The 26212-nt window shown below is 43.0% G+C and overlaps 1 protein-coding gene across 1 annotated transcript in view; it reads left to right on the top strand.

Annotated features, from left to right (window-relative positions):
- The window catches only part of cubn (cubilin (intrinsic factor-cobalamin receptor)), a 219538-nt gene that overhangs the window by 153828 nt on the left and 39498 nt on the right, over positions 1–26212 (top strand). Inside the window, exons 51-57 of the mRNA XM_072378302.1 lie at positions 1527–1676; positions 1801–1922; positions 3125–3350; positions 4750–4937; positions 8150–8306; positions 9041–9190; positions 9336–9521. Coding sequence (XP_072234403.1) covers positions 1527–1676; positions 1801–1922; positions 3125–3350; positions 4750–4937; positions 8150–8306; positions 9041–9190; positions 9336–9521 — 1179 coding nt within the window. The remainder of the gene's footprint in view (positions 1–1526; positions 1677–1800; positions 1923–3124; positions 3351–4749; positions 4938–8149; positions 8307–9040; positions 9191–9335; positions 9522–26212) is intronic.

Here is a 26212-nt window from a genome sequence, read left to right as displayed (position 1 = left end):
ACCTGAACATTTCTGCTGACCCCCACCCACAGCCATACACTAACACCTCTCCCCTAATGAGCAGCTTCCAGCAGAGGGACAGCACAGAGCCTTGCACAAACAGCTTAGGAAGGGATAAAAAAACATGTCAAAGAGTCTGAGGTGTTCCCCTGACCTCTAAACTTTCCAGATACCAATATGATGGGATTTTATAGCATCTGTGGGAAGCAAGCTCAATACACAAAGACCCTCCCCACAACCCACGACCTTAGCAAAGGATCCTTTGCTACGGTCTATTTCTTGACTTGTTCTTGACTTGTTGTTACTTCAAAAACAATCTTAGACGATGCACAATATTCTGAAGTTGATGTGTTATGAGGTCACATACGCAGTTAGCTAATGCTATATGCTAAGCAGTAGTGTTAGATGATTTTGTTACTAACGTGAGCAGCAAAACCACCTAAAACCTAAACTGTGATGGACGCTGGGCATTTGTTTGGTACTATGCTTCCTTTTAATTGTCACACAGCCAGTTTTTTGTAATCTCCCAGAATTAATCACGCACGTAAAGTAATGATTGGCACTGTAGTTCAAAATATGGGATAAACTGTGATGATTTAGAAGTATTTCGTATATTTTTTAACATAGTTCTGTACTAGAGGAAAATTTGAACACATTAAGATTTATATCCAAATTTAAGATGTACTCAGAGTTCCTTTTAAGAAATAGTAAATCATGTTTGAAGAATGAACATGTATATTGGTACTAAATATTGACTTTCAAGCTCATTGAAATTGTACAAACTTTGTTTTATCCTCATTCTGTTCATGTTGGCATGTTTAAATAAACTGTCCGCACCTAAGTCCTGTTTTCGAAACAATATATTATATAGAGAAGTGAGGGATGTCAATCCTGACATTCACAGACTAAGGTTATAAGGTTTCAACAACACAACAGTGTCACAGCGAGTGACTCAATATAGCTTACTGGGAATGCCAGCCAGACAAAGTCTTCAGTGTAAATCCAAGGAAATGACAGATTCACAGACTGTGTTTTTAGATAAACTTTGGAATGCTGATCAGAGCATAAGCTTCTACACAAACAGATATCATCAGAGCAAATTTATGCTCTTCTATGTTTTAAAGACAAGGATATTATAACAGTGTTGATTATATTCAAACAGACAATTTCATAAACCTTTGTTGCACCTCATTCGATAAAAGGGGAATGGTCTGGGCAAGAATGGGCTTACTCTATAGTTTAGTTTGTTTGTAGTGTTTTTCTTTTGTAATAGAAGGTGATTTAGAATATTTGGCATATGGTATATTTCCCAATAGAGGGTTATTATGCATGTGGGTAATATAAATAGAATGGAATTAGATATTGCATTGAACAGTGGAATTTATGATTGCGCAACGGCCAACAGTAGTTGCGTGTGTGCTTAAAGTTGTGCATAACTATAACATAACTATAACTGTAACTATATATTTTCATTTATGTGTTATTAGTTTGTTTTATGTTGTGAAATGTTCTACACCTTCCCTCAGATGACTCAGATGGGGAGCTACTGGCCAAGTTTTGTGGACAGACCACCCCTGGAATCCCAGTTGTGGTCTTTACTACAAACCTCTGGGTTCACTTTCAGACTGACTTTTCTCAGGGGGACTTGGGCTTTAAAGCCAAGTACTTGTTCTCTGGTAAGACAACTTAATACCTTCATATACCAATGATTACATACAGTATATAAAAAGAAACCTTTTTCTAATCAAGCAGTTATAATACTACCAAAATTTCCTTCAATATATCATCATCTCTGTGCAGAATGTGGAGGCTGGCAAGCAGATGAAGGAGGGGTGTTTTCCAGTCCCAATTACCCCAACCTCTATCCCAGCCCCAGTCGCTGTGCTTGGCTGCTGGAAGCTCCTGTGGGGCACACAATCAAGGTGAGCTAGCAACACGACCAGCTGTGTAGACATAAATAAAAGAAACAAAGGAATTTACACAATTGTGAAGACTACATATTTTATGAGCAGGTATTCAATTTGTACAGCTCAGATAAGACAAATAAATTAAGTACTATTTAGCTATATGCAGGTCAGTACAGTGATTATTAGCACTGGGTGCTCACAGATTGAGGGTTTGCTCTCCCTGTGCCTGAATGGGTTTTCACCAGGTGCTGTGGTTTTTCCCACAGTGCAAAATACTTGTATATTTGGTTGTCTGGTGATTCAAAATTTCCCTAGGCATGAAGCATGGTTGTCTGTCTTTCTGTGTAAGTCCATGGTGCTCTATAAATGACTGGTGGTGTGTCCATAGTGTACCCCACCTCCCACCCAATGTGAGCAGGAATAGGCTCCTGCCCCTATGAACGTTACAACAAGTTAGAATGGATGGATATGTACAGTAAGGTCTGGAAATACTTTGACACTAAAATGTTTGTTACTTTAGCTATTTATCAAAACATACTCAAGTTAGAGATGTATCATAAATATGTGTTAAATCTTTTTTTTTTCCTTTAGTGGAAAAAAATCTTTTGCTGTGACAAAATCAATGGTATTGCATATATAAATAAAATAAGTCTGAGATAGGCTGCATTTACATCTACGGAATGGAACAATGATGGATGGTCACAGGATATTTTTAAGATGATGAAAAAAGGCTTCACAACACAAAAAAAACCTTCTGGAGGTTGACTTATCTTTATAAAAATCTTCCAGAAAGAAGGCTCACCAAATCCTGGAAATAATTCATCAATCTCCAGAACATAAAAGCCATATTAGACTTTGCAATAGAAAAAGATTTGATTAAAAAACAGAGCTGCTGTGAAAAAGTATTCTGCAGACAGATAAAAAAAACGGAAAAAACAGAGGAATCCTCGAAAGCTTTCAAGATTCAGAGCATTTAAATATTATTGGTAAAACACCTGCAGGAGATGTCGGAGCATAGGCATGAAGCCATTCAAATGATACTCAGTGTTTATTGTAAAGGTATGATTGTTGAGTATTTTGCTTAATGTCATTGCTGAGGAAGTGATTTCTATTTGTTCAAATATTGTCCTGGTGCAACAACAGGATCCAAAACCTCTGTGACCCACCTATCAGGTACAACTTTTCTTGGTTTCATACTCCCATGTCTTTCTCTGCAGTTGACCTTCAGCTACTTCAACCTGGAGCCCCACTCCACATGTGGCTGGGACTCTGTTACCATCTTCAACGGAGCTTCCCCTGGTTCCCCTATTATTGGCCAGTACTGTGGTACCAACTCCCCAGGAACCATCCAGTCAGGGTCCAACAAACTTGCTGTGGTTTTCCTAGCTGACCATAGTGTCTCCAAAGGTGGATTTATAGCCTCCTGGTCTGCTGATTCTTCAGGTGGGTTGTAAATAGCAGAAATAATTTAAAAAAAGCAGCTGGATAATGTAGTAGTAAGATTGCTGCCCTTCATGTGGGTGACCGGAGTTTGAATCCTGACCTCCCGCCCTGCATGAAAGGTACTACCTCCAGTAAGGGTTCTTAGGCAAGACCCCCTTACACTACCTGTCTCCCTGGGATATGAGTGTAAGTCGCTTTGGATAAAAAGCATCTAGCAAATGCATAAACATAAAAAAAACTTCAATGTTACTTTATTGTCCCCTCAGGGTAATTTGTTTTGCAACTAATAGCAAATATAAAAGAACACCAGCACCACCACAACATGGGTGGGTGCAGTCAGCCACAATAGTGCCAGCCTTGGCTAAAGCCCTGGCCTTGTGTAAACTGGTAGGGTCATTAAAAGTCCTTCCAGCAATCTTGCTGCACAGTTTAATGAGGAAATCCATCCTCTTTGTGTTTTTAAAAGTGAGAGACCCAAACCAGCAAATAAAAGAATGGGTTGAAAGTGACTGAATAAAACAAGAACAAAACATTTCCATAAAAGACTTTTGAAATAACTACATCAGGACTTTTGAAATAATCAAGTTTTAGCAACTGTATTTTCTGTCCAAAGCCATTTTTATTCATGCAGCGCAGTCCTAAAAATTTAGTAGACATGCTCTGGAGGGGGCTGCATATGTGAGCACAAATGTCTGCAATATTCTGTTCAGCTGTCTGGCTGAGTTTAGTCAACTAGTTGAAATTAAACATCATTATTAATGCAGATATGAAAAGCTACATCAAATGATGATGACATTTTTTTCCTCCACTTTGTTATGTACTACACAAAGTAAATTGATAATAAAAGCAATAGTGTATCCTCACTTGATAATCAGCAAAAGATTTGCAAGACAGTACAAGAAAAAGAAGTAATGATAAAATTTGTAAAACTATAATAGCCCAAGGGCATAGAAAATGAATGGATGGATAATATTCATGTAAATAATGGGGAAAACAGAGCCTCTGTATCCTTGAACTTGAAGTGATTTCCCTGGAGACAAAGAAATGGTATAATCCACGACTGATGGTGATATTATATTGTGTAAATTCATGCAAAAATAGAATACATATTGTTTAAAAAATATGTATAACTTCTGGCAAAGACATTTTTTGTCCTAAAGGAACAGCATTTGGTCAGCTTGTATCATTCATTCATCCATCCATTCATTTTCAATACCCGCTTTATCCAATTCAGATTTCCATTCTGGAGCATATCCCAGCTGTTTTTGGGTGAGAGGCTGGATACACACTGGACAGGTCGCCAGTCCATCACAGTAGCTAAAATCAGTGTTCTCATATTTTATTCTTAGAGTTTGTGTGATGATTTTTTTACTTGTTCTGTACATTCCTTTTTTACCAGGCTGTGGAGGAGTAATCCATGCTGATACAGGTATAATCAAGTCACCAAACTATCCCCAGAACTTCCCAATCAATGTAGAGTGCTCCTGGCAGATCATTGCCCATGAAGGAAACCACTTGGAAATGAGCTTCAGCAGTGATTTTGAGATTCCAGACAATACTGGGACCTGCCAGAACAGCTATATCAAGGTATCTTCACTAATCCAACGGGGGAACTTTGTCAAATAAAGTGTGCAAGTAAGGGACAAATAAGTCACATAATAATAACAAACTACAACTTTAAAAGCCAGGTCACATTTGCTCATTAAAAAGCATCCAAAATTAAAGTGTGGTTGCGTAACCATTGTCACCGTAGGATATTAATTACATCAAAATATATATATACATATACTGCTCAAAAAATAAAGGCAACACCTAAACAACACAATGTAACTCCAAGTCAATCACACTTCTGTGAAATCAACCTGTCCAGTTGGGAAGCAATACTGATTGTGAATCAACTTGTTGCACAAATGGAACAGACAACAGGTGGAAATGAGAGGCAATTAGCAAGACAACCCCTATAAAGGAGTGGTTCTGCAGGTGGTGACCACAGACCAGTTCTCTGTTCTCATCCTTTCTAGGTGATGTTTTGGTTGCGTTTGCATTTTGTCAGTGCTCTCACTCATAGAGGTGGCATGAGGTGGTGTCTACAACCCACAGAAGTTGCTCAGGTAGTGCGGCTCATCCAGGATGGCACATCAATGCAAGCTGTGGCACGAAGGTTTGCTGTGTCTCTCAGCACAGTGTCCAGAGCATGGAGGAGACACCAGGAGACAGGCCAGTACACCAGGAGATGTGGAGGGGGGCGTAGGGGGGGCAACAACCCAGCAGCAGGACCATTACCTCCTCCTGTGCTATTGCAACTTTATTTAAGCTGTCCTTAGATACAATTTTTTTCCAAGTCAGAAATTGGAGGTCTGGTTAGAAGACTGTTTTGGCTCGTCCTAATGTAATTCCTAAGCTGGAGGAGTTTAAAGAAATGTTTTTTATGTATGTCATATTTATGCATAATTTGTTCGAATGATAACATGTCGTCTGAGTTGGGCATATACAGATCTTGAATTTTTTTCTAGTCCTTTTAATGCCCACTTTCTAAATACAGCATCTGCTCTTCCTGGTATAAAATGTTCATTTTCCCAACTAGAAGTGTACTGACATAATTGACTAGTTTCTTTAGTAAAGTTTTGTCTTGCTGTGTATATGATCTTGCGCCTGCCATGAGATGGGCAGTTATTTAACTTACGTTGTGCGCTCAGTAACTGTCACTCTGTTCTCTTCATTTATTCCCCCTGTTTCTTCTTTGATCTTGTTTATAAACTCCTGGGCCTCCGTTGGCATGTTGAAGGCGTGTGTGTTTGCTCTCTGTAAGTTACCACCAGTTTAGCTGGGGGTATTGTGCAGTGTCTAAGTCCTAGGCTTCACAGCTGCTATAAACACTGGCATATTTTTTTTTTCCATTTTCTGTGCACTTCAGTTGCCAGTTCGTTGTAGAATTGGACGTGCTTGTTCTTGTAAAGGACGTCTTTCTTCGACTTGGCTGCTTTCATCACAAGCATTTTCTGCTTGTTGTTCTGAAACTTCATTATTAAAGTTCTCGGTGGCTCTTTAGTGTCCCGTTTGGGTCTGACTCAGTGTGCCCTTTCCAACACTATTGGACTTCACAGAGGCGTCAGCTCTCCAGAAATTAACAGGAATCTGGGACCTCAGCTCCCTCAAGCAGATTTACTAACCTCAGGATTATTCAGCCACAATCTCGTTTCTATAACTTCTATAATGTCTATAACTTCATCTTTCTCCTGAACACTACCAAAACCAAAGAGCTGGTGGTGGACTTCAGGAGATCTAAAACTCCATACCAGTTAGTCTGCATTGATGGAGGGGAGATAGAGTCTGTTCAGACCTGAAAATACCTGGGGGTGGTGCTGGATAATAAACCGGTGTGGTCTGCCAACATAGAGGCAGTGTACAGGAGGGGCAAGAGCCATCTCTTCTTCCTGAGATGGCTCAAGTCCTTTAATGTCTGAAGTTACATGATATGTATGTTTTATCACACTATCAGTGAGAGTGCACTGTTCTATGCTGTTGTCTGCTGGGGGAGTTGCACTACAGACAAAAACTGTAGGCGCCTGGACAATCTGGTAAAACAAAGGCCAGTTCTGTTGTAGGCTCTGTGCTGTGGTGGAGCAACAGATGAGGAGGAAATTGTATTCTGTTTTGGATAATAATGGACATCCTCTCCACAGCATCCAGGCAGGTCAGAGGACTGAGGTTCAGGAGGTCCTTTGTCCCCACAGCCATAAGGCTTTCAAATAGTGACTGCTGACATGTTCTTCTCAAATTTATTTATTTCGTCATTGTTTATTGGGGCCCGAGCAGTGAACTGTGAAGGCCCTATTGTTCCTGAAGGCATTATTATTGTTTACGAAACTTGCTCCAAACCACGCCAATTTTTGCAGGGACACCAGTCGTGGGGGGAAAAAACACTTTAAATTGGTCATAATTTTAATGCTAATGATTGACATGCTGATTTTGGAGAGGTTTTTCTCAGCCAAACTTTATCGTACAGACATCGTTCAAACATTTAAAGACTCTGGACAGTTTGGACTACAGCATCCTTAAGTCTCATTAGGGTGGCATTTACAATTTTTGAGAATTTTCAACGTTAATTCTATCGTAATTTTAATGCTAATGATTGACATGCTGATTTCGGAGGCCTTTTGCTCGGCCATAGTTTATCGTACACATCGTTCAAACATTTAAAGATTCAGGACGATTTGGACTACAACATATTGTAATCTCATTATGCTGGGATTTACAGTGTCTGAGAAATTTAACTTTAACTTGACGATATTTTAATGCTAATCGAGTGACACGCTGATTTTGAAAGCTTGTTGCTTGGCAACAATTTATAGTAGAGACATCATTCAAACGTTCAAAGACCCGGGGTGCTCTGGAAGCAGGGAGTGTGGTTCATTAACAACAGCACCCCAAACACAACTAGAACCACTTTAAACGGAACACAACACAAGCACTACCACCCCAAATCAAAGCAGCAAGAGGGCAGAAATGGGCAGTAGGGCATGCCCGTATCAAAATGTCCTGAAATTTTGTAGTCGTTGTTGTGGTCTAGTATGCAATCATGGTCTTTTTTTTTATTTTTTCTTTGAGCTACTCAACTAATTTGAATTTCCCCCACTGGCGGATAAATAAAGTATTATTCTATTCTTTCTATAAAAATGTTTTCCTGTTTGATATCAGAAAATTAATATCATTTGGCAGCCCTGTTCATTTCAATATGTGCAATGACCTAAAACAATGTTCTGTGTAAGAAAAATCTAAATTTGTGTGTATTTCTGCAGGTGTGGGCAGGCCTTGCTCAAGATGCTGAACGCCTGCTGGTAACAGGCTGTAGTTCAATTGCCCCGGAACGGATCATTGCTCCATACAACATAATCACAAGTCGATTTCAGGCTACTGAAGCCCAGGGCAGGGGTTTCTCACTCTCCTTCAGTTCCAGTAAGAATCAGAATTTTGAACTGAGCTAAAACTGACTGAATGTAATGTGTCAACCAGTAGCTTTCAATGAATTCTTGGGGAATGCAGGGGATATGTCTTCCATTAGAAGTCTTTTTGTGACTAGAAAATTGTTTTCTTGTGGGTTTTTTTTTTTTTTTTTCCCCAATACTTTGTTAAAAAGTGCTTTAGAGATAATTCTTTTAAACTCAGTGTTGATCTATGCCTCACAGCAGTTTTTTGTTGTAAGGTATAGTCTGTTGCCTACTGAGCTTTTTTTTTTTTTTTTTAAGTGCAAGGCTTGATTATTGTTAATGCATGCAGTGTAAATTATTTTATATTATATGCACAGGTGTGTGCCACTCCAGCACTGTCCAATAAACTTGGTTGATGACTCCAGGTAGATTCTTAATGATTAATAATACAGATAGGAAGCCTGTAAAGAGTCTCAATTCTTACAAAAATTGCAATTACCTGAATTTTTTTATTTTTTTTTTTAAGAACTTTGTGAATCCTTTCACTTGTGATTTTGGATATTTAAGGAGTAGGGATATTTTTTTGTATTGAATTTTATAAATTTTTATATATTTCAAATTTGAATAGAAATTGCACTAAAACTTGAGGTTCGAATAATTTCTTTCTGTGACTGTCGCTGTTATTCTGAGTTTTTAAACCGAGTAATGTTCAAGGTCACCAGTCCCAACAAAATGCACAGTTTAATCTCTTCTGTTAACAAGGTTGCGGTGCAAACTTCACAACTCCCAGTGGACGTGTGGTCTCCCCAAATTACCCTGCTGACTACCCTGACCACTCTAACTGCAACTACACTATAGATGCTGGTGAACAGACTGTGATCATCCTCACCTTTCAGGTCTTCCAGTTAGAAGGTAAACATTAGTATTAGCAATATGGACAAAGAATAACAAACAAAAGCCTTGGATTGATTACAAGATTGGTCAGTCTTCCTTTGGTAACTACTCTAATGAGTAATGTGACTAAAGGAATTATTTTATGTCTCTTTCTCTTGACCAGCACACTCCACATGTATGTATGACGGTCTCAAGATCTATAACCTGGCTACTACTGGCACTACTATTGCTACTGTATGTGGCACCAGCATACCAGGGCCCTTTTCCACCTTTGGCCCCATGCTACTTCATTTCTACTCTGACTCTGCCATCACCAACAGTGGCTTCATGGCAGAATACAGAGCCATCCGTAAGTAATGGGAGTTAACTATCAAAATATCTTCCAATGAAGAGAATAAAATCATAAATATAAAGGAATTTGATAATACACTTAACAAGCTGATATTGAGGATGAGTGCCTTCACTTTTGAATTTACTACCCCTCCTTGTTTGGTTTCAATAATGTAGTGCTCTGCATCAGATTTGTATTAAATGCCTTTGTGAGGCCCCTGTGCATGATCACTACCACTGCAGCAGTAGTGTCATACAAACACTCATACAGTGCTTGTCATCCTGTACTATATATGCAATGTTTTAAAATTTGTTTCAGTTGACAAATATCTTGTAAAACACCAGAATCTTTGTCTTGGTGTGGGTCTTGTGTGAGTGAGAGAGAATCATGTCATTTTGTCTCTTCATAACCATGCAAGAACGGAACAAGTGAAACCTCTTTGGCTGTCTTACCTGTGTTTGTTTAGCAAGCTTCCTATTGTTGCTCTCACCTCGCTTTGAACGGCCCTTTTGAACTATTTGTTCATTTTTCAAAGAAACAGCAGTCTTGAATTTGTGATGAAGAAAAGCAGTTGAAACAGCACTATTTTCAACATGAAATGCACTAGCAGTTTACATAGTTATGATATTTTAAAGAAAGGAATGTGTTGTACCGCCTGTACCTCATTGTGTGGCTCAGCATTTGCAGGGACATTTCTCAAACACATGGCGGATGGCCACCCTTCCTGAGTCTGGTTCTGTCAAAGGTGTCTTCCTGTTAAAAGGGAGTTGTTCCTTTCCACAGTCACCTCAGGCACGCTCACGATGGAGATTGGTCTGAAGAGAAGTTTTGATGCAATCTGTTGGTTTCCTTAGCTAGGATATTGTTTTTGAATTGGCTCTGTATGTATTGGACTAATTTAGAATTTAATTGATTGGATTTGACTGGATTATGATTTCCATGAATTGAACTCCAATTGACTTGAATTAGACTGTATTATTGAAGTGCCTTGAGATGACATTTGTTGTAATTTGGCGCTATATAAATTAAATTTAATTGAATAGTCCACATGCAGAGGAGACTGAAATGACAATACATTTGGTATATCCAATGACATTTTTAAGACAGCTGGCATTAAAGCACACATTGTTTGGAAAAAAAAAAAAAGCCAAGTTCAAGTGAATGACTCACAGAAAATGAGTGATTCATAGAAACAAAACAATGTATGTGCAACTCACCTAAAGTGACCCTGATGTAACAGACAAATAACTTTAACATCAAGATGACACCATAGGTGAAAGATGCTGATGCCATCCTGGAAAAAATAGTGAATTGTACTCTCTGATATATTATCGTAAACACAATTTATTTTACATAAATGTATAAAATGCATTTGAGGAAACCAAGTTTAGCATCAATGCCAAAAAAAAAACTGGGTTGGAAGTTTAAAAAAGTGTGGTCCACCCCCTTGGATAACAGTGGTTTGGTCTGCTCTAAACCCTCCCCCTTTTCTTCTCACACTCACCTGTACATGTTATTTTGAGTTTAAAGTAACTACTTTCTAAAGACTAATAACAAGGGGTGTGTCAAACATGTTTTTTCAACTTACTTAGACAGTGAGTAGAATGTGTTTACAGTTGTAATCAGACCATGCCCCCCACCCCCTCCGTTTAAATCACTTTTGAATTAGGACAGCAGTGAGTGCTGTAGTTTGTGTGTCTCTCTGGAGAAATGTTGGTTCACACAACAAAAATCAACATATCTTGGTCTGTTTTTAAATTATATTTGAACAGTTTAGTTTATTATAAATTCCAGACTTTTAATACAACATTATAAGATTGTGTTTCCCTACCCAACTTTCATCTTCTATAGATGATGATGTAATATTTCTCTGGCAAAATCTTAAACTTGCGCCAGGCAGTAGGTTTTAGGCATATATTTATTTATTTATTTATTTTTTTTTTTCTTTCTTACTGCATAATAAGTGGCTGCCATTATTCTATTTTGTTTGCAAATTGTAAAATAAAAACCTAATCTCAAGGGGCTGCAAAGAAATATCCCAGTTCAAGTCAATTATAATCCAATTCAATGTAAAGAAACCAAAATCAAAAAATGTTTTATAAAAAGGTGCCTACTGAAGGAAATTAAAAGATTGCATTGAAACCTCTTTTCGATTCAATTCCTTGCCCTGAACATGCATGCGGCAATGGTGAAAAGAAACAACTCACTTTTGACTGGAAGAAACTTTCAACAGAATTAGACTCAGGAAGGGTGGCCATCTTCCTTGACTGGTTAGGATTTGAGCAGAGATGAAAGAGTGGTCAATAAGCACCATAACACCAACTCAGGGATGCTTTCTGAAAGAAAGTAACAACAAAATTAATGACTGATATTCTCATATGTACATAGAGATTAAAGAGAGCAGGGTGAAGACAGGTGCATCATGGGAGGTCCTGCAAAAGTCGAGGCCTGTAGCAGCATAACTCTGACCTGAGACATCCTTAACTGTAAGCTTTAAGCCTTCTCTTAAAAGTGGGTGTCTGCAAGAGATTTTGATAATTTCTTTGTGATAATACTATTTAACTATTTAAATTATTTGCTTAGTCTTCTACGATAAAGAAATACAATTTTTGTGTGATAATCAAGCTCAGGTTACTGTCAAACCAAACACTGAAGTTCTTTGCAACAGTCTTTGTGTTCTTTGAGGCGGTTAGCAGATGGCAGTATTTCTTTGGACAACTGACAGTGCAGAATTTTGCAGTTTAGTTGTTCTCCAATGAGTGCTACAAGGTGCCTCACAGCAAGAGGGTTTCAGGTTCAGATCTCAGCTGGGGTCTTTCTGTGTGGAGTTTGCATGTTCTACCTGTGCATGCATGGGTATTTTCCAGGTGCTCTAGCTTCCTCCCACTGCCCAAAGTCATGCATTTCAGGCTCCAGTGACCCTTCGTTGGATTAAGTAGGAAAGGAAAATGTTTATAATTTTTTTTATTTATTATTTTTTTAAAGTTGTTTGATAATATTTATTCATCAATAGGACAGTAATATTTTAAGCAGGGCTCTCAAGTCTCACGCAGTGAGCGAGATACAGGCATACACCCCCCGGGGTGGGGTATTCTCACTCTTGCCTTCACTCAAAACTTGAGAGCCATGATATTAAGACAATGCAAATTTAAGAGCGCTCACTACTGGACTAAAAAGCAACCCACTTCAAACAAAATTTTGCAATTGAAACCATTTCACTTTGTCTTTTATTTCAAAGACAGTTACAATTTTTACAAACTTGACCTTCGTTAAAGGACTTAAATCCTGTACACATAACTAGACATTTATGGAATTTGGAGTATCTTGTAACTCCTATTAAAACTTACAAGATTCCTTAATAAGGAGATTTGCATCCCCTTCAAGAAAGGTAATGTGGGTTTTGATGAAACACTACCTTTGAACATCAATTATGTTAACCTGGGACAATACTCTCTTGGTTGATACTATTCAAAATCTCTAAAGACATGTATCCTTAACTTATCAGTAGTGATGGCAAAATCAAAACAGTGTTTTAGTACATACCGAAATCTATGTGTAGCTTTTGATTTTAAGTATTGTTCCGAGGTCTGGATCAAGACTAGGATGACTTGTGACTGTTCCATATCACGTTCCATTACCTCACCAACTGTTTTGAAGCGTCAGTTTTTTGCCCTGCTTCAGAATTTAAATTCAGTGTGACACAAGTGAATATGCAGTGATCGTGTCTTGTTACCAAAATTAAACAATAAAAAAAAATAAAATTGTATAGAATAAAAATACATATTTACTTCATATGTGAATAATTATTTCTCATGTCCTTTGCCCGATAAACAGCTTATTTGCCACCCGACATATAAACTTTTAAAAGCTCATCTAAACGGCAGTTTATTTGCAAAGTCTTGCTTCCTTTACCCGAGTGTCTTGTACGAAGCTTGGTTTGGGATTTTGGACCTAATATATTGAAATGGATTAGGGTAGAAAGAGTCCCAGGTCATCTGTCTGCTTCAAAACTAATTCTATTAGACTTAATTCATCACAAGGTTCATGAAAATGGTGAGAGGTTAACAAGCCCAACGGCCTCTCAGTTAAGCAGTAATCTTCAGAAGAACTTAAGGGACTTTTAGATCCTTAATTCAAAGTTATGGCTTTTGGATGTTCAGAAAATACAGCCAAAGCTGGGAATGCTTTGACATCTGAGTGCTGTTATTCGAGCAGCTTCTCAAGCACAAGCAAGCTCTTGTGTGCCATCAACTACTACAGTACCACAGGCCAGTGAACATAATAAAGAGAACTGTTGACAGCAGGGTAGGTGAAACCACCCAAGGACAGTGTCACTGTTGATGCTACTGTTGAGGTTCAGTGCCATCTCTCAGCCCTGTATCTGCTGAGAGAAGATGACCCTTTAGATTACTGGACCCAACACACCACTAAATTTCTTTAGTGGTGTGTTGAACCTTGTGTAATTCATGAACCTTGTAAATTCCCTCATCTGTTCCATCTGGCCAAGACATATCTCTCCATTCCAGCCACATCAGTGCTTCGTGAGATAATTTTTTTTTTAAGCAAGAGAAGAAACCATATCAGTCCTAGCACTGTTGAACAAATTGTTTTTCTGAATAAGATATTTCAGTGTACAGAAGCACTCCCTAAAATACTGGCTAATTGAAATAAAATAGTCTTCCACACAAATAATAATATTAACAAACAAAAACTTATAAGACAAAAAAACCCCATCTCACTGTTTATTGAGTGTAATATTTTGAAATCGCACATATTTGGTCACCAGATTTTGCTGTGGAGAGATGTTTCGAACTTTCCAAAAGAATGATTCTTTGTCTGTATCAAACGTTCCATTACTACAGGAAGTGAATGAATTATATTCTTACTCCATCACAACTGCCAAAGACAACTGGATGCCATTATAGCCAGTGTCCAGTCGGTCTGAGGGCTGCATTTCACTGTCAAAATCCATTTGAATTAAGATTTTTTTTCTTAATACAGACCTACCAAGATTAGTTACTCGTTTGCTGTTAGTGAGACAAAAGGTTAAGGGCAGCAACTGTGCTGTGAGACTGACTGGACTAACATTTAAAACTATACACCGAGGCAACAAAATGTCATAATAAAGGGTCATAATTAAGTGTAACTTTGTACCAGACAGCATCAGTCAATGATCTACAACTGCGTATTTCATTGGACTCCAAAAGAGAAAAAGTCTCATGAGTAAGCAACAACCTATCAATCAGCATGCAGTGTTTAGGACCAAAAAACTTGGCCGAAAGTTATTTTTCTTTTAACAAATTATGCCAAAGTTTCATTGAAAAAAAATTAATGTGTAGCAGGAGATATGTACTTGATTTTTAAAGTATGATATGGAAGACACACTCAATATTGAGCTGTTGATCTTAGAATCTCTGTAAAAGAAAGAGCTTAATTATTAGTTCAACCCAATGAGGGCCCTTAGGACAGAGGTGGTTCAAAGATTGCATGATATCAGTACTTTCTTTCACATGTTACTACTCCTTTGGGCTGTGAAGCTCTGTTCAAGAGTAGGAGCAACAGTAAAACATGAATGAAAAACAAAAGTTAAAAGGAAAATATAAACAATTGGTTTCTTAATCTGTGCACAAATTCAGTTTCAACAAAAAGTGAAGAATGCTCTAAATCTAAAAAGTCGTAATATTTAATTTCAAGCACACTAAATCACATTTAAGCCCAAATTCTCAAAAACAAAAAACAGGTATTGTCCAGTACTTGTCACTCTTGTGAGATTTAACCTGCAGCTTCCCTCACTTGAAAAGGCAGCTTGCTTCAGAACATGTTTCTCAAGGCACCCCGTCCTGCATGTTCTTTTTCTAACTTCGTTCGGTGTTTTACTATGGGAATCGCTTCTGGCGAGACCATTACGGAAGCTCCAATGACACAACGTCTGTCTCTGACAGACAGGTCGACGTGTGGGGAAGGACCGCCCCCCCTATATACCACGGTCGACCGCCCGGCCCGGGCCATTCTCGCTTTCTTCCTCAGAGAAGTTACGAGAGCTCCCTCAGTGCATCCGGTCGTCAGGTTGGTTGCTAGCTTAACTGCCATCAGACGTCCCGTTAAGGGAAACGTTGCCTAGCGCGGCACCGACAGACTCTGGATTGTGCTGACAGTTACTTACAGTGGGATTGCGACCGCGTTGTGGCGAGCTTCCCCACAGGTCACCAGGTGCTCACCTACCGGGTGTCCTGTGCTAGCTCCGAGCTTCATTCACTCGAGCTCGGTCAGGTGCTAACATTAGCTTGTTAGCCACAGGAGCATAGTTAACGCGTAGCGGCGAACTATTCTCCTCACTACAGGTTATAGTCCGGCTCACACCGACTAAATACCACATTAAAATATACATTTTTTTATATATTTTAAACTAGGCTCACCCCTAGTAACACATTTCTCCCCCAGTCGGCATGTCTGTCCCCGCATCCCTCGTCACAGGAGCTGGGCAGAATGAAGGGAAGGGCTCTTCCTGCTGTTGCCCCACATCATGTGGTGCAACAATTTCGGGCAAAGACCCACACGCTATGTGTATCGTGTGCATGGGAGCTAAGCACGCTCAGGCGGCGCTAGCGGACCCGCAAGTTTGTGCACATTACTCCACCATGCCGGTGAAAATCCTGGAGAGGAGATTAAGAGTGGCTGTGACAGGTACTGACGGCAGGGACCCTTCCCTCGCCGCGTCAGATACCGCTCAGAAGAGCCACGATACCCATCAGCCGCAAGCCCCGAGGGCCTATGCGGACATGATGAAGGAGGTTGAGCCCATACCCCCGCTGTTCGAAGGTGTCTTCGGGTGGGAGGAAAACGACGATGCAGACGATTAGATCGGTTCTGACATCCTCGAATTGGGTGACATGGAGGACGGAGAGGAGGACTCTACCTTCCCCACGCACTCCAGACCCCCTAGCTCAACCGAAGCAGCCGCTCCGATTGATAACAACCTGTACGAGGTTTGCAAACGAGCAGCGGCGAAGCTTAATATCCCCTGGCCAGCGGCCCAGGACACGTAGGGGGCGGCAAGGGACCTGTACGACGGGAAAACTCCCTCCGGCCAAGCAGCTGCTCCCGGCGGTCCCGGCCTGCATGGGAGATGAGTCGGTTCTGGTCGAGCCCGTTCAAATGCAAGGCAACCACACAGGGCTACTCCAAGCTAGAGGTGCATGGCATGGCGGAGCTGGGACTGGCCGAACCCCCGGCTGTGGAGCCTTCACTGGCCTACCACCTCCACCCGAGCCGCCGATCCATCTCTGCGTCGTCTCACATCTCCCTTCCCGGTAAAACGGAGCGTACAACGGCAGGTGTGTATCAGCGTATGTACAAATATGCTGCGCAATCTGTCTGCTCGTTGAACGCCGTCACGCTGTTGTCGGCTTATCAAGGGGAGATTTTGGAGAAGATGGGTCGATAGTTGGATTCGGGGGTCCCGAACCCGGCGCTGTGGGACGAAATCTGTGTGGTGAACGATCTCCTCCTGCGCTCCTCCCGCGGAGCTGTGCAGGGCTGTGGGCGCGTCATGGGCCTGGCAGTCGCAGGAGAAAGGGCTCTGTGGCTTTCCCTGTCTGGACTAGGTGACACTCAAAAGGCGGAGGTCATGGACGCCGCCTACGACCCCACCAAGGTTCTCTTCGGCCCAGCTCTGGAGAAAATGCGGGAAACCAGCACACAGAGGAAGCAAGAGGGTGAGGCATTCGAGCTGTCTTTGAAAGCAGACCCCACGGCCCCCACCTCGCACCGGCTGCGCTGCCGCTACCGCAGCAGCGAGAGGCAGACAGGGGGATGCAAGACCAGCTCCCAGATCGGGTGCCGGTCGCGGCGAACAGCAGCCAAGAGTGGGAGGTAACAAGCCATGGGGCAAGCATTCTTTCGCCGAGGCGGCGGCAAAACGCCGCTCTTCTCAAGAAGCGATCTACCTGACGCGACCCCCCCACTAGTTCAGAGAGACGGGGGAGAGGGACTGTCATGTTCGCACCGCGGTGCGCAGTTCAACAAGTGTCATCAAGCACCTGTTATTCATTACAGCCAAGAGCTGTCCCCCCGGGTGTCACCAAACACTCATTTTCGGGTTCCCATGTTTCTAGAAATAAAGCTGGCAACCCCGCAGCCAGGCCAAGAGCTGAGGGCGGGCTGTCACACACAAAAAGATCTGGCATCAGGAAGCCCAGGGAGGAAGGCTCATACCTCCTCCCGGCCGCCAGAGGGCATCGCCCGTCTGGAGAGAGGGCCCCTGGCTGTTCAGGTGGAGAAATGGCGCGCATGCGCAGTGAATGCATGCGTCATGCTGTCTGTCTCCCGGGGATACAGGCTTCAGTTTGCTACAAAACCACCGAAATTCAACGGTGTTTTGATGTCAGTAGCAGAGGGGGAAGCTGCACAGGTGTTACAGAACGAAATCGATTCTCTTTTACTCAAAAGAGCGATCAGAGTGGTCCAGATCGAGGAGAGTCAACAGGGGTTTTACCCCCGTTACTTCCTCATTCCAAAGAAAGGGGGGTCACTGCGACCCATTCTGGATCTGCGTGTGTTGAACAGTCATCTGAGGAAATACACGTTCAGAATGTTAACAGTAAAAGTGTTGTGCCAATCTATCCACCCTGGCGACTGGTTTACCACAATCGATCTAGCAGATGCATATTTTCACATCGAGATTTTCCCGTCACACAGGAAATTTCTCAGGTTTGCTCACCGGGGCACGGCATACGAATACCGAGTGCTCCCATTTGGTCTCTCGCTGGCTCCACGGGTTTTCAGCAAATGTGTGGAAGCAGCATTGTCTCCGTTAAGTAGCAGAGGTATCAGAATTTTTTCGTACATAGACGATTATCTGATATGCTCTCATTCACGGGAGCAGGCGCTCAAGGATGTGGAGACCGTGACGTCTCACATCAGTGGTCTGGGTTTCAGTATAAACTGGACCAAAAGCCGAGTGCTGCCCGCACAATACATCTCTTATCTGGGTCTCAAAATAGACTCCCTCAGATATTGTGCCACGCTATCGGAGGAGAGGCAACAGTCGTTCAATCAGTGTCTGGCCCGGTTTCAACCGGGGACAGCGGTGCAGTTCAAACTTTGTCTACGGCTGCTGGGTCTGATGGCGTCGGTCATTTCAGTAGTGAGGCTGGGCCTCCTGCTGATGAGGGATGTGCAGACGTGGATTGCATCGTTAAGACTGTCTCCGTCGTCACCTCTCTCGCTCGGTGAAAGTTTCTGCAGAGTGCTCGGCAGCTCTCCACCAGTGGAGAAATCCGGCGGTTTTCTCACAGGGTGTCAGCCTGGGGACGGTGGTGTCAAGGGTTGTCATAACAACGGACGCGTCCATGTCAGGTTGGGGAGCGACATTCAAGGGCAGAGCAGTGAATGGCGTCTGGTCAGCGGAGCTGGCTCAGGCGCATACAAACTATCTCGAGTTGATGGCAGTGTTTCTGGCCTTAAGACACTTTCTCCCTCATCTGAGGGAGCAGCATGTGCTGGTGAAATCCGACAACTCCACGGTAGTGGCATATGTGAACCGTCAGGGAGGCACGCGCTCTCCACGGCTTCACAAGGTGGCAAGGAAAATAATTATGTGGAGCGTCGCTCGGCTCGGGTCGCTGAGAGCGACGCACGTAGCAGGAGTGCTGAACAGGGGCGCAGATCTCATGTCAAGAGGAAACCCTCTTTTCGGGGAATGGAAACTCCATCCCCAGGTGGTGAGCCAGCTGTGGCAGAAATACGGCCGGGCTGTCGTAGATCTGTTCACCTCGCGAGAAAACGCGCATTGTCAGCTGTATTTCTCACTAACAGAGGAGGATGCGCCTTTAGGTGTGGACGCGCTGTCGCACCCATGGCCAAACGTCCTACTGTACGCATTTCCTCCTCTCAGCCTTATCTCCCCCACACTGACCAGAGTGAGAGATCAGGGCTTGTCACTGGTTTTGATAGCCCCGCGGTGGCCGTCCAAACACTGGATAGCCGAGATAGTTCAATTACTATCGGACCAACCTTGGCCCCTGCCGCTGCGCAGGGACCTCTTGTCTCAGGCCAGGGGGGGGATTTACCACCCCCATCCGGAGCAGGTGGCTCTCTGGGCCTGGCCCGTGAGAGGTTGAATTTGGGCTCTGTGGGACTGCCTCAGAACGTGATCGACACTATTCAGTGTGCGAGGGCTTCGTCCACTCGCTCATTGTACAGTTGTAAGTGGCGAGTGTTTGAGGAGTGGTGTGAGGCCAGACGTATTGTCTCATTTCAGTGCTCAGTGAGAGACATTCTATGTTTTCTCCAAGACTTGCTGGAAAAGGGTAAAGCCTTTTCCACAATCAAGGTGTATCTGGCCGCCATTTCAGCATGCCACATGGGCTTGGGGGATAAGCCGGCGGGCCAGCACCCATTAGTGTGCCGTTTTATGAACGGAGTGCGCCGGAAACTTCCAGTTTCCAGGCCTATGGTGCCATTATGGGACTTGGCTGTTGTGTTAGACGCTTTCTCACAACACCCATTTGAACCTTTGGAGGGGGTGGGTCTGAAGTTTTTGTCACTCAAGACCGCTCTCCTCCTCGCTTTGACTACTGCGAAGCGAGTGAGTGATTTACAGGCGCTGTCAACCTGGTCGCCTTGCTTGCAGTTTTCGCCAGGCTTGTCTAAGGTGTGTTTACGGCCTAACCCGGCGTTCATACCTAAAGTGGTGGAATCTGCTTACAGATGCCCCACGGTGGAGTTGAAGGCTTTTCACCCACCGCCGTTTGGGTCAGCGGAGGAGAGCAAATTGAACGCTCTGTGCCCTGTGCGTGCGTTACGCGTCTATGTTGACAGGACAGCCAGCTTCCGGGGAACCGATCAGTTGTTTGTGTCTTGGGCCACGCCCCACAAAGGGAAGCCTCTGTCCCGACAGAGGCTGTCTCGTTGGATTGTGGAGGCTATAGTGCTAGCTTACAGGTGCAGGGGACTGCAGCCGCCTGCAGGTTTGAAAGCACACTCCACCAGGAGCATGGCTACGTCATGGGCTCTATTTAAAGGAATTAGGGTGGAGGACATTTGTGCGGCGGCGAGTTGGGCTTCACCGCACACTTTCGTGATATTCTATAGGTTGGATGTCTCAGGTCCATCTCTGGCTCACGCAGTGCTGGAGTCTGGTGCTTCAGAAACTGGTTGATGCCATCCCAGTCTGGGTCAGGAGCCAGGTCACTTCGGGAGATTATGCATTCCGGGAGTGGTCTATATCTCCCATAGTGAAACACCGAACGAAGTTAGAAAAAGAACGTTGGGTTACTTAACGTAATCCCTGGTTCTTTGATAACAGAGTGAGGTGTTTCACCAACAATTCCCTCCTTGCATGGATGAGGGAAGAAACCGATAAGAATGGCCCGGGCCGGGCAGTCGACCGTGGTATATAGGGGGGACGGTCCTTCCCCACACGTCGACCTGTCTGTCAGAGACAGACGTTGTGTCATTGGAGCTTCCGTAATGGTCTCGCCAGAAGTGATTCCCATAGTGAAACACCTCACTCTGTTATCAAAGAACCAGGGATTACGTTAAGTAACCCAACGTTTTCCATGTTTCCCTGCTCCAGCACACCTGATTCAAATGAATGGGTCATCCTCAGCCTGCAGAGCTTAAAGACCTGACCCTGGGGCAGGGTGTCTTGAGGACACCAGGATTAAGAAACACTGCTTGCTTCCTTCCTTCCTTCCTTCTTTCCTATAACGGCTGAAAAAAAAAATTCATTTTTAAACTACTAGAAATAAACAAGAAAATACCCATATTTAAAGCACCCAAAGTACTGTTCAATTATTATTTTAACCTTACAAACTTTAGCACCTTTTAATTCCTGTAAATACAAAAATCACATTTATTCAAATTACTTTTAGCTTGAACCTCTTTTAAAATATACCAAATTTTTAACTGTATTTTTTACCCACATGATATTAAATATGACATTTTAACTTGCATTTTAATCACATGACTTTTTTTAATACATCACATTTTAACCTGCATTTGATCACATGGTTAGTCCACAGCTCACAACAACCACAATGCAAGCTGCAAAGATACATAACTTAAAGCTTATCAGAATTAGAATCAGAAATTGCTTTATTTCGCCAAATGTACAATATACACAGGAATTTGACCTAGTAACAACGCCACAGAGCAATAAAATAATAAATTAGAAATAACAATAAGAATATGCTAAATACAATATGTACAATTTGAATTAATGGAATTTTCAGAATGAAATACAGTTAGTTGAACAGGAGTATGTACAGGATGGCAGGAATGAATGTTATAATTAAGTGATCTTTAAGTGTCTGCGGAAGTGGCCGTTCTGGGGGGCTGAGATGTCCTTATTTAAGAGGGTGGTGGCCTGGGGGAAGGTGGTCTGTTCAAGGTGGCTGGTAAGAGGGTGGGTGTCTCCGGATGTCCATGACCATCTCCACCGTCATGTTGGTGTTGAGCTCCAGGTTGTTGCGTGACCACCATGCTGACAGCTGTGACACCATGTCTCTGTACGCTGTCTCATCGGCGTCCTTGAGGAGGCCCAGGACCGTGGTGTCATTTGCAAACTTGACCAGCTTGATGGATGAGTGACTGGAAAGGCAGTCATTGGTGTACAGGGAGAACAGGTAGGGGCAGAGGACACAACCTGGTGGAGCACCAGTGTTGGTGATGAGGGGGGCCGACAGGTGGCTGCCAGCCCGCACTTGTTGCTTCCTGTTGGTGAGGAAGTCAGTGATCCACTCACAGATGGGGCTGGGTAGATGTAGCTGTAGCAGTTTGGTGTGCAGGCGGTCTGGGAGTGTTAGAAAAATTCTCTCAAAATTAGGCTCATTGTCGCTGGATACGATTAACACAAAACATTTATTTCTTGCAAGAAAGAGACAAGTCCGCACAACCTGTCAGGAAGCTGGCTCAGAGTTGTCTGCCAACAAAATGGTACTCTTGCTATTTATATTGTTTATGTTTGCTGGCCACATAATGTTATGGGAAAGGGACATTCAAATGTTATGGGAAAAGGCATTACTAGCCATTTAATGTTATGGGAAGACAAGTTCAGACAGTCAAAACACTTTTGCTTGCTACATAGTATTATGAGAACCAAAAGACAGGAGGAGGCCTCCCCACAACACAGAAACTCTTATTCTTGCAGCTTTTCTCATAGTATAACTATATAATTTTTCTAACATTCCCTCCTGTTTATACTATGAAGAAAAAAAGGGAAAAACCCTGCATCTTGTACAATTAACATTGAATCATTTTGAATCATTAACATTGAAAATTTTCCACTGTTCGCAGTGCATAGGAGCGAAAAACCCATTTGCTGTATTTACGGGAAAATTCTCCTATGGCCCCATTCTCCCCCTGGCGACCGACCGCTTAATCACTCACTCAGTATCAAAGGTCGCACTCCAAACAGTTGATTCCAATGAATGGCGATGGACATATGTGTGATTAGCAAACACAAAATGAATACACAAACAAAAAATTAATGAAATGAAAATAAGAATGAATAATAAATAATAAAATAAATGAAAATATGATTAAATGCAACTAATGAATCATATGAAATAGATATTAAATGGAAAAAATTAATAAAATGAAAAATAATAACAAATGAAAATCAAGAATAGTCAAACAATAATGATAATAATGCAATGGAGTTTATTCAGTCCAGTCCCGTCACCAACACTGCGATCGTCTGCTTCTGGCCGAACATCAGTCCGGCTGGGTCTGGAACTGCTAAGCTATCTTGGAACGAGAGGTTACTAGCACTTCCAGGAAGAGGTCTTTACCACCTCTTATTCCCTAACTAATTCTTTTTTAGGACATTTCAGGATATAATTCCCCCTCCAGAATTCCAGACACCTGGTCAGTTACCTGACTTTGAGTCCTGTAGTGGTTCTACTGCTGATGCAGTTAATTTAACCTGTGGACAAATGTTAGCAGGAAAAAGCACCATATCATCTTTACAATGCACTACACTCAGGAATTACTTATGACATTTAATACAATTCCACATTGTAGTATATGAACGCAAAAATAATCAGAAACAATTCATTGAGAATTCACTCGGGGTCATTCAAAGTACTTTGAACTTTAATGGTGTTGAAGGCCGAGCTGTAGTTCACGAACAGGGCCCTGGTTATGGGGGGGTGAGGAGTGGTGGGGGGAGCTCACAGTGCCTTTGTGAGAGGGGGACAGGGGAGTGGAGACAATGGGGGGGCATGTGGTCTCTCAAACCTGGTGTAAAAGGTGTTGAGATCGTCAGCCAGTCCGGGATGATGGGGGTGATGACAGGGCTTTTTCTTTTGTAGTTGGTGATGGTTCTGAGAGTACCCCACACAACTGCAGGGTCGTTGGTGCCTGGATCACGCCCAAGTCTGTATGTAGAATGCTATTTGAAACTGCTGGTTAAGGATAAACATAGATACATTAACTGTTATTCAAGTTGGCGGTAATGATCCCCGGTTATGCCAATTGGAGGTCACTAGAATTAATTCTAATTGTTGTAACTATTCCAAAACAATGTCAGACTCTAGTTTTGTCTAGACCTCTGCCAAGAGGTATCAGTGATTTCTTTTGGTCACAATTCAGATCTTGTTACCATAGGTGAGAATTGTAACAAAGATGGACCAGTAAATCTAGAGCTTTTTCATCATGGACTGTAGCAGCACCCTCTTTACTGCTGACGAAGCCCCAATCCGTCGATCTATCTCTCGCTCCAACCTGCCATCGTTCGTGAACAAGATACCCAGATACTTAAACCCCTCCGCCTGAGGCAAGGACTCATCCCCAACCCGGAGAGAACATTCTACCTTTTTCTGTTGAGATTAAGATCAGATTTATTGTCATGCATACACACAAAATTTTAACCCATTTAACCCATCCAGGTTACCACCTGTTGACACAGGGTCACACACTCATAGAGACAGATACCAAACACTGGAGTGGTGGGCAGCTATTCACAGCGCCTGGGGAGCATGGGGGTACGGTGCGTTGCTCAAGGGCACCTCGGCCGTGACAAGGAGGTGGACTGCCACCCCTCCAGCTGTCAGTTCACCAATCTTTTGAACAGTGAGAGTGGGAATCGACCTTCCGGTTATTGGACGACCCACTCTAACCACTGAGCCACTGAGGCCGCACTGGGGCCTTGAGAACCATAGCCTCGGATTTGGAAGCTGACCCCCATCCCGGCCACTTCACACTCAGCTACGTACCGCTCCTGTGCAAGCTGGAGCTCCTGGCTTGAAGAAGCCAACAGAACCACATCATCGGCTGTAGCTCAGGAGGAAGAGCAGTCGCCCATCAATCGTCCCCCACTATCCTCCTGGCCCTCTGCCGGGATCTATCTGCCATTGTGCAGAACACACATAGGCTTCCTGTCTATCGGTGTATGAATAATAACAAATGAAAATCAAATTATGTTATGTATAGACTTAAGACGTACTGTATGAGTGTGTGTATGGGTGAATGTGGCATGTAGTGTTAAAAGCGCATTAGATTAGATTAAACTTTATTGTCATTGCACAAAGTACAGGTACTAAGACAACGAAATGCAGTTAGCATCCAACCAGAAGTGCAAAAACTGCACTTTAACCACTTTTACTGCTGAGTATGTGCGTATGTAAAGTGAATAAATGCAATACAGGTTGAGAGTTGAGAGTTTAGCAGGGTGAACGCTGCAGGGAGGAAGCTTTTCCTGAACCTGCTTGTCCAGGAACGGAGCACCCTGTAGCGCCTCCCGGAGGGGAGGAGTTCAAACAGTGTGGCTGGGATGAGAGCTGTCCTTGACAATACTGCGCGCCCTCCGCAGGCACCTCTTGCTCTGGACAGTCTCAATGGAGGGGAGTGGCGAACCTGTGATGCGTTGGGCGGTTTTCACTACCCTCTGGAGTGACTTTCATTCTGCAACAGAGCAGCTGCCATACCATACTGAGATACAGTTGGTGAGGATGCTCTCGGTGGTGCAGTGGTAGAAGTTCACCAGGATCTGAGGAGAAAGATGGGCCTTCTTCAGCCTCCTCAGGAAGAAGAGGTGCTGGTGTGCCTTGTTGACCAGGGTTGAGGTGTTGAGAGACCAAGAGAGATCCTCGGAGATGTGGACCCCCAGGAACTTGAAGCTGGTGACACGCTCAACCTCCGTCCCATCGATAAGGATGGGGGTGGGTGTGCCACTCTTCTTCCTGAAGTCCACAATGAGCTCTTTGGTCTTCTTGGTGTTGAGAGCCAGGTTGTTGGTGGCGCACCACTCTGCCAGATGCTGAACCTCTTCTCTGTATGCCGTCTCATCGTTGTTGCTGATGAGGCCAACCACCGTTGTGTCGTCCGCAAACTTCATAATGGTATTAGAACCATGTACAGACGTGCAGTCGTAGGTGAAGAGGGAGTAGAGGAGAGGACTCAGCACACAGCCCTGTGGGATGCTGGTGTTCAGGATGAGTGTAGAGGAGGTGTGGTTCTCCAGCCTAACAGACTGGGGTCTGTTAGTTAGAAAGTCCAGTACCCAGTTGCAGAGGGAGGCATTGATACCCAGGTCACTGAGTTTGCTAATCAGTTTGGAGGGGATGATGGTGTTGAATGCTGAGCTAAAGTCTATGAATAGCATTCTCACATAGGTGTTGTTACTGTCCAGGTGAGCAAGGGCAGAGTGTAGTGCTGTGGAGATGGCATCCTCCGTGATCCTATTCTGGCGGTAGGCAAATTGG

This window comes from Leuresthes tenuis, unplaced genomic scaffold (assembly GCF_036924035.1).
Source record: "Leuresthes tenuis unplaced genomic scaffold, fLeuTen1.0.hap1 SCAF_24, whole genome shotgun sequence".
NCBI lineage: Eukaryota > Metazoa > Chordata > Actinopteri > Atheriniformes > Atherinopsidae > Leuresthes > Leuresthes tenuis.
Note: the sequence above shows the minus strand (reverse complement) of the source record. Positions and strands in the feature narration are given on the sequence as shown.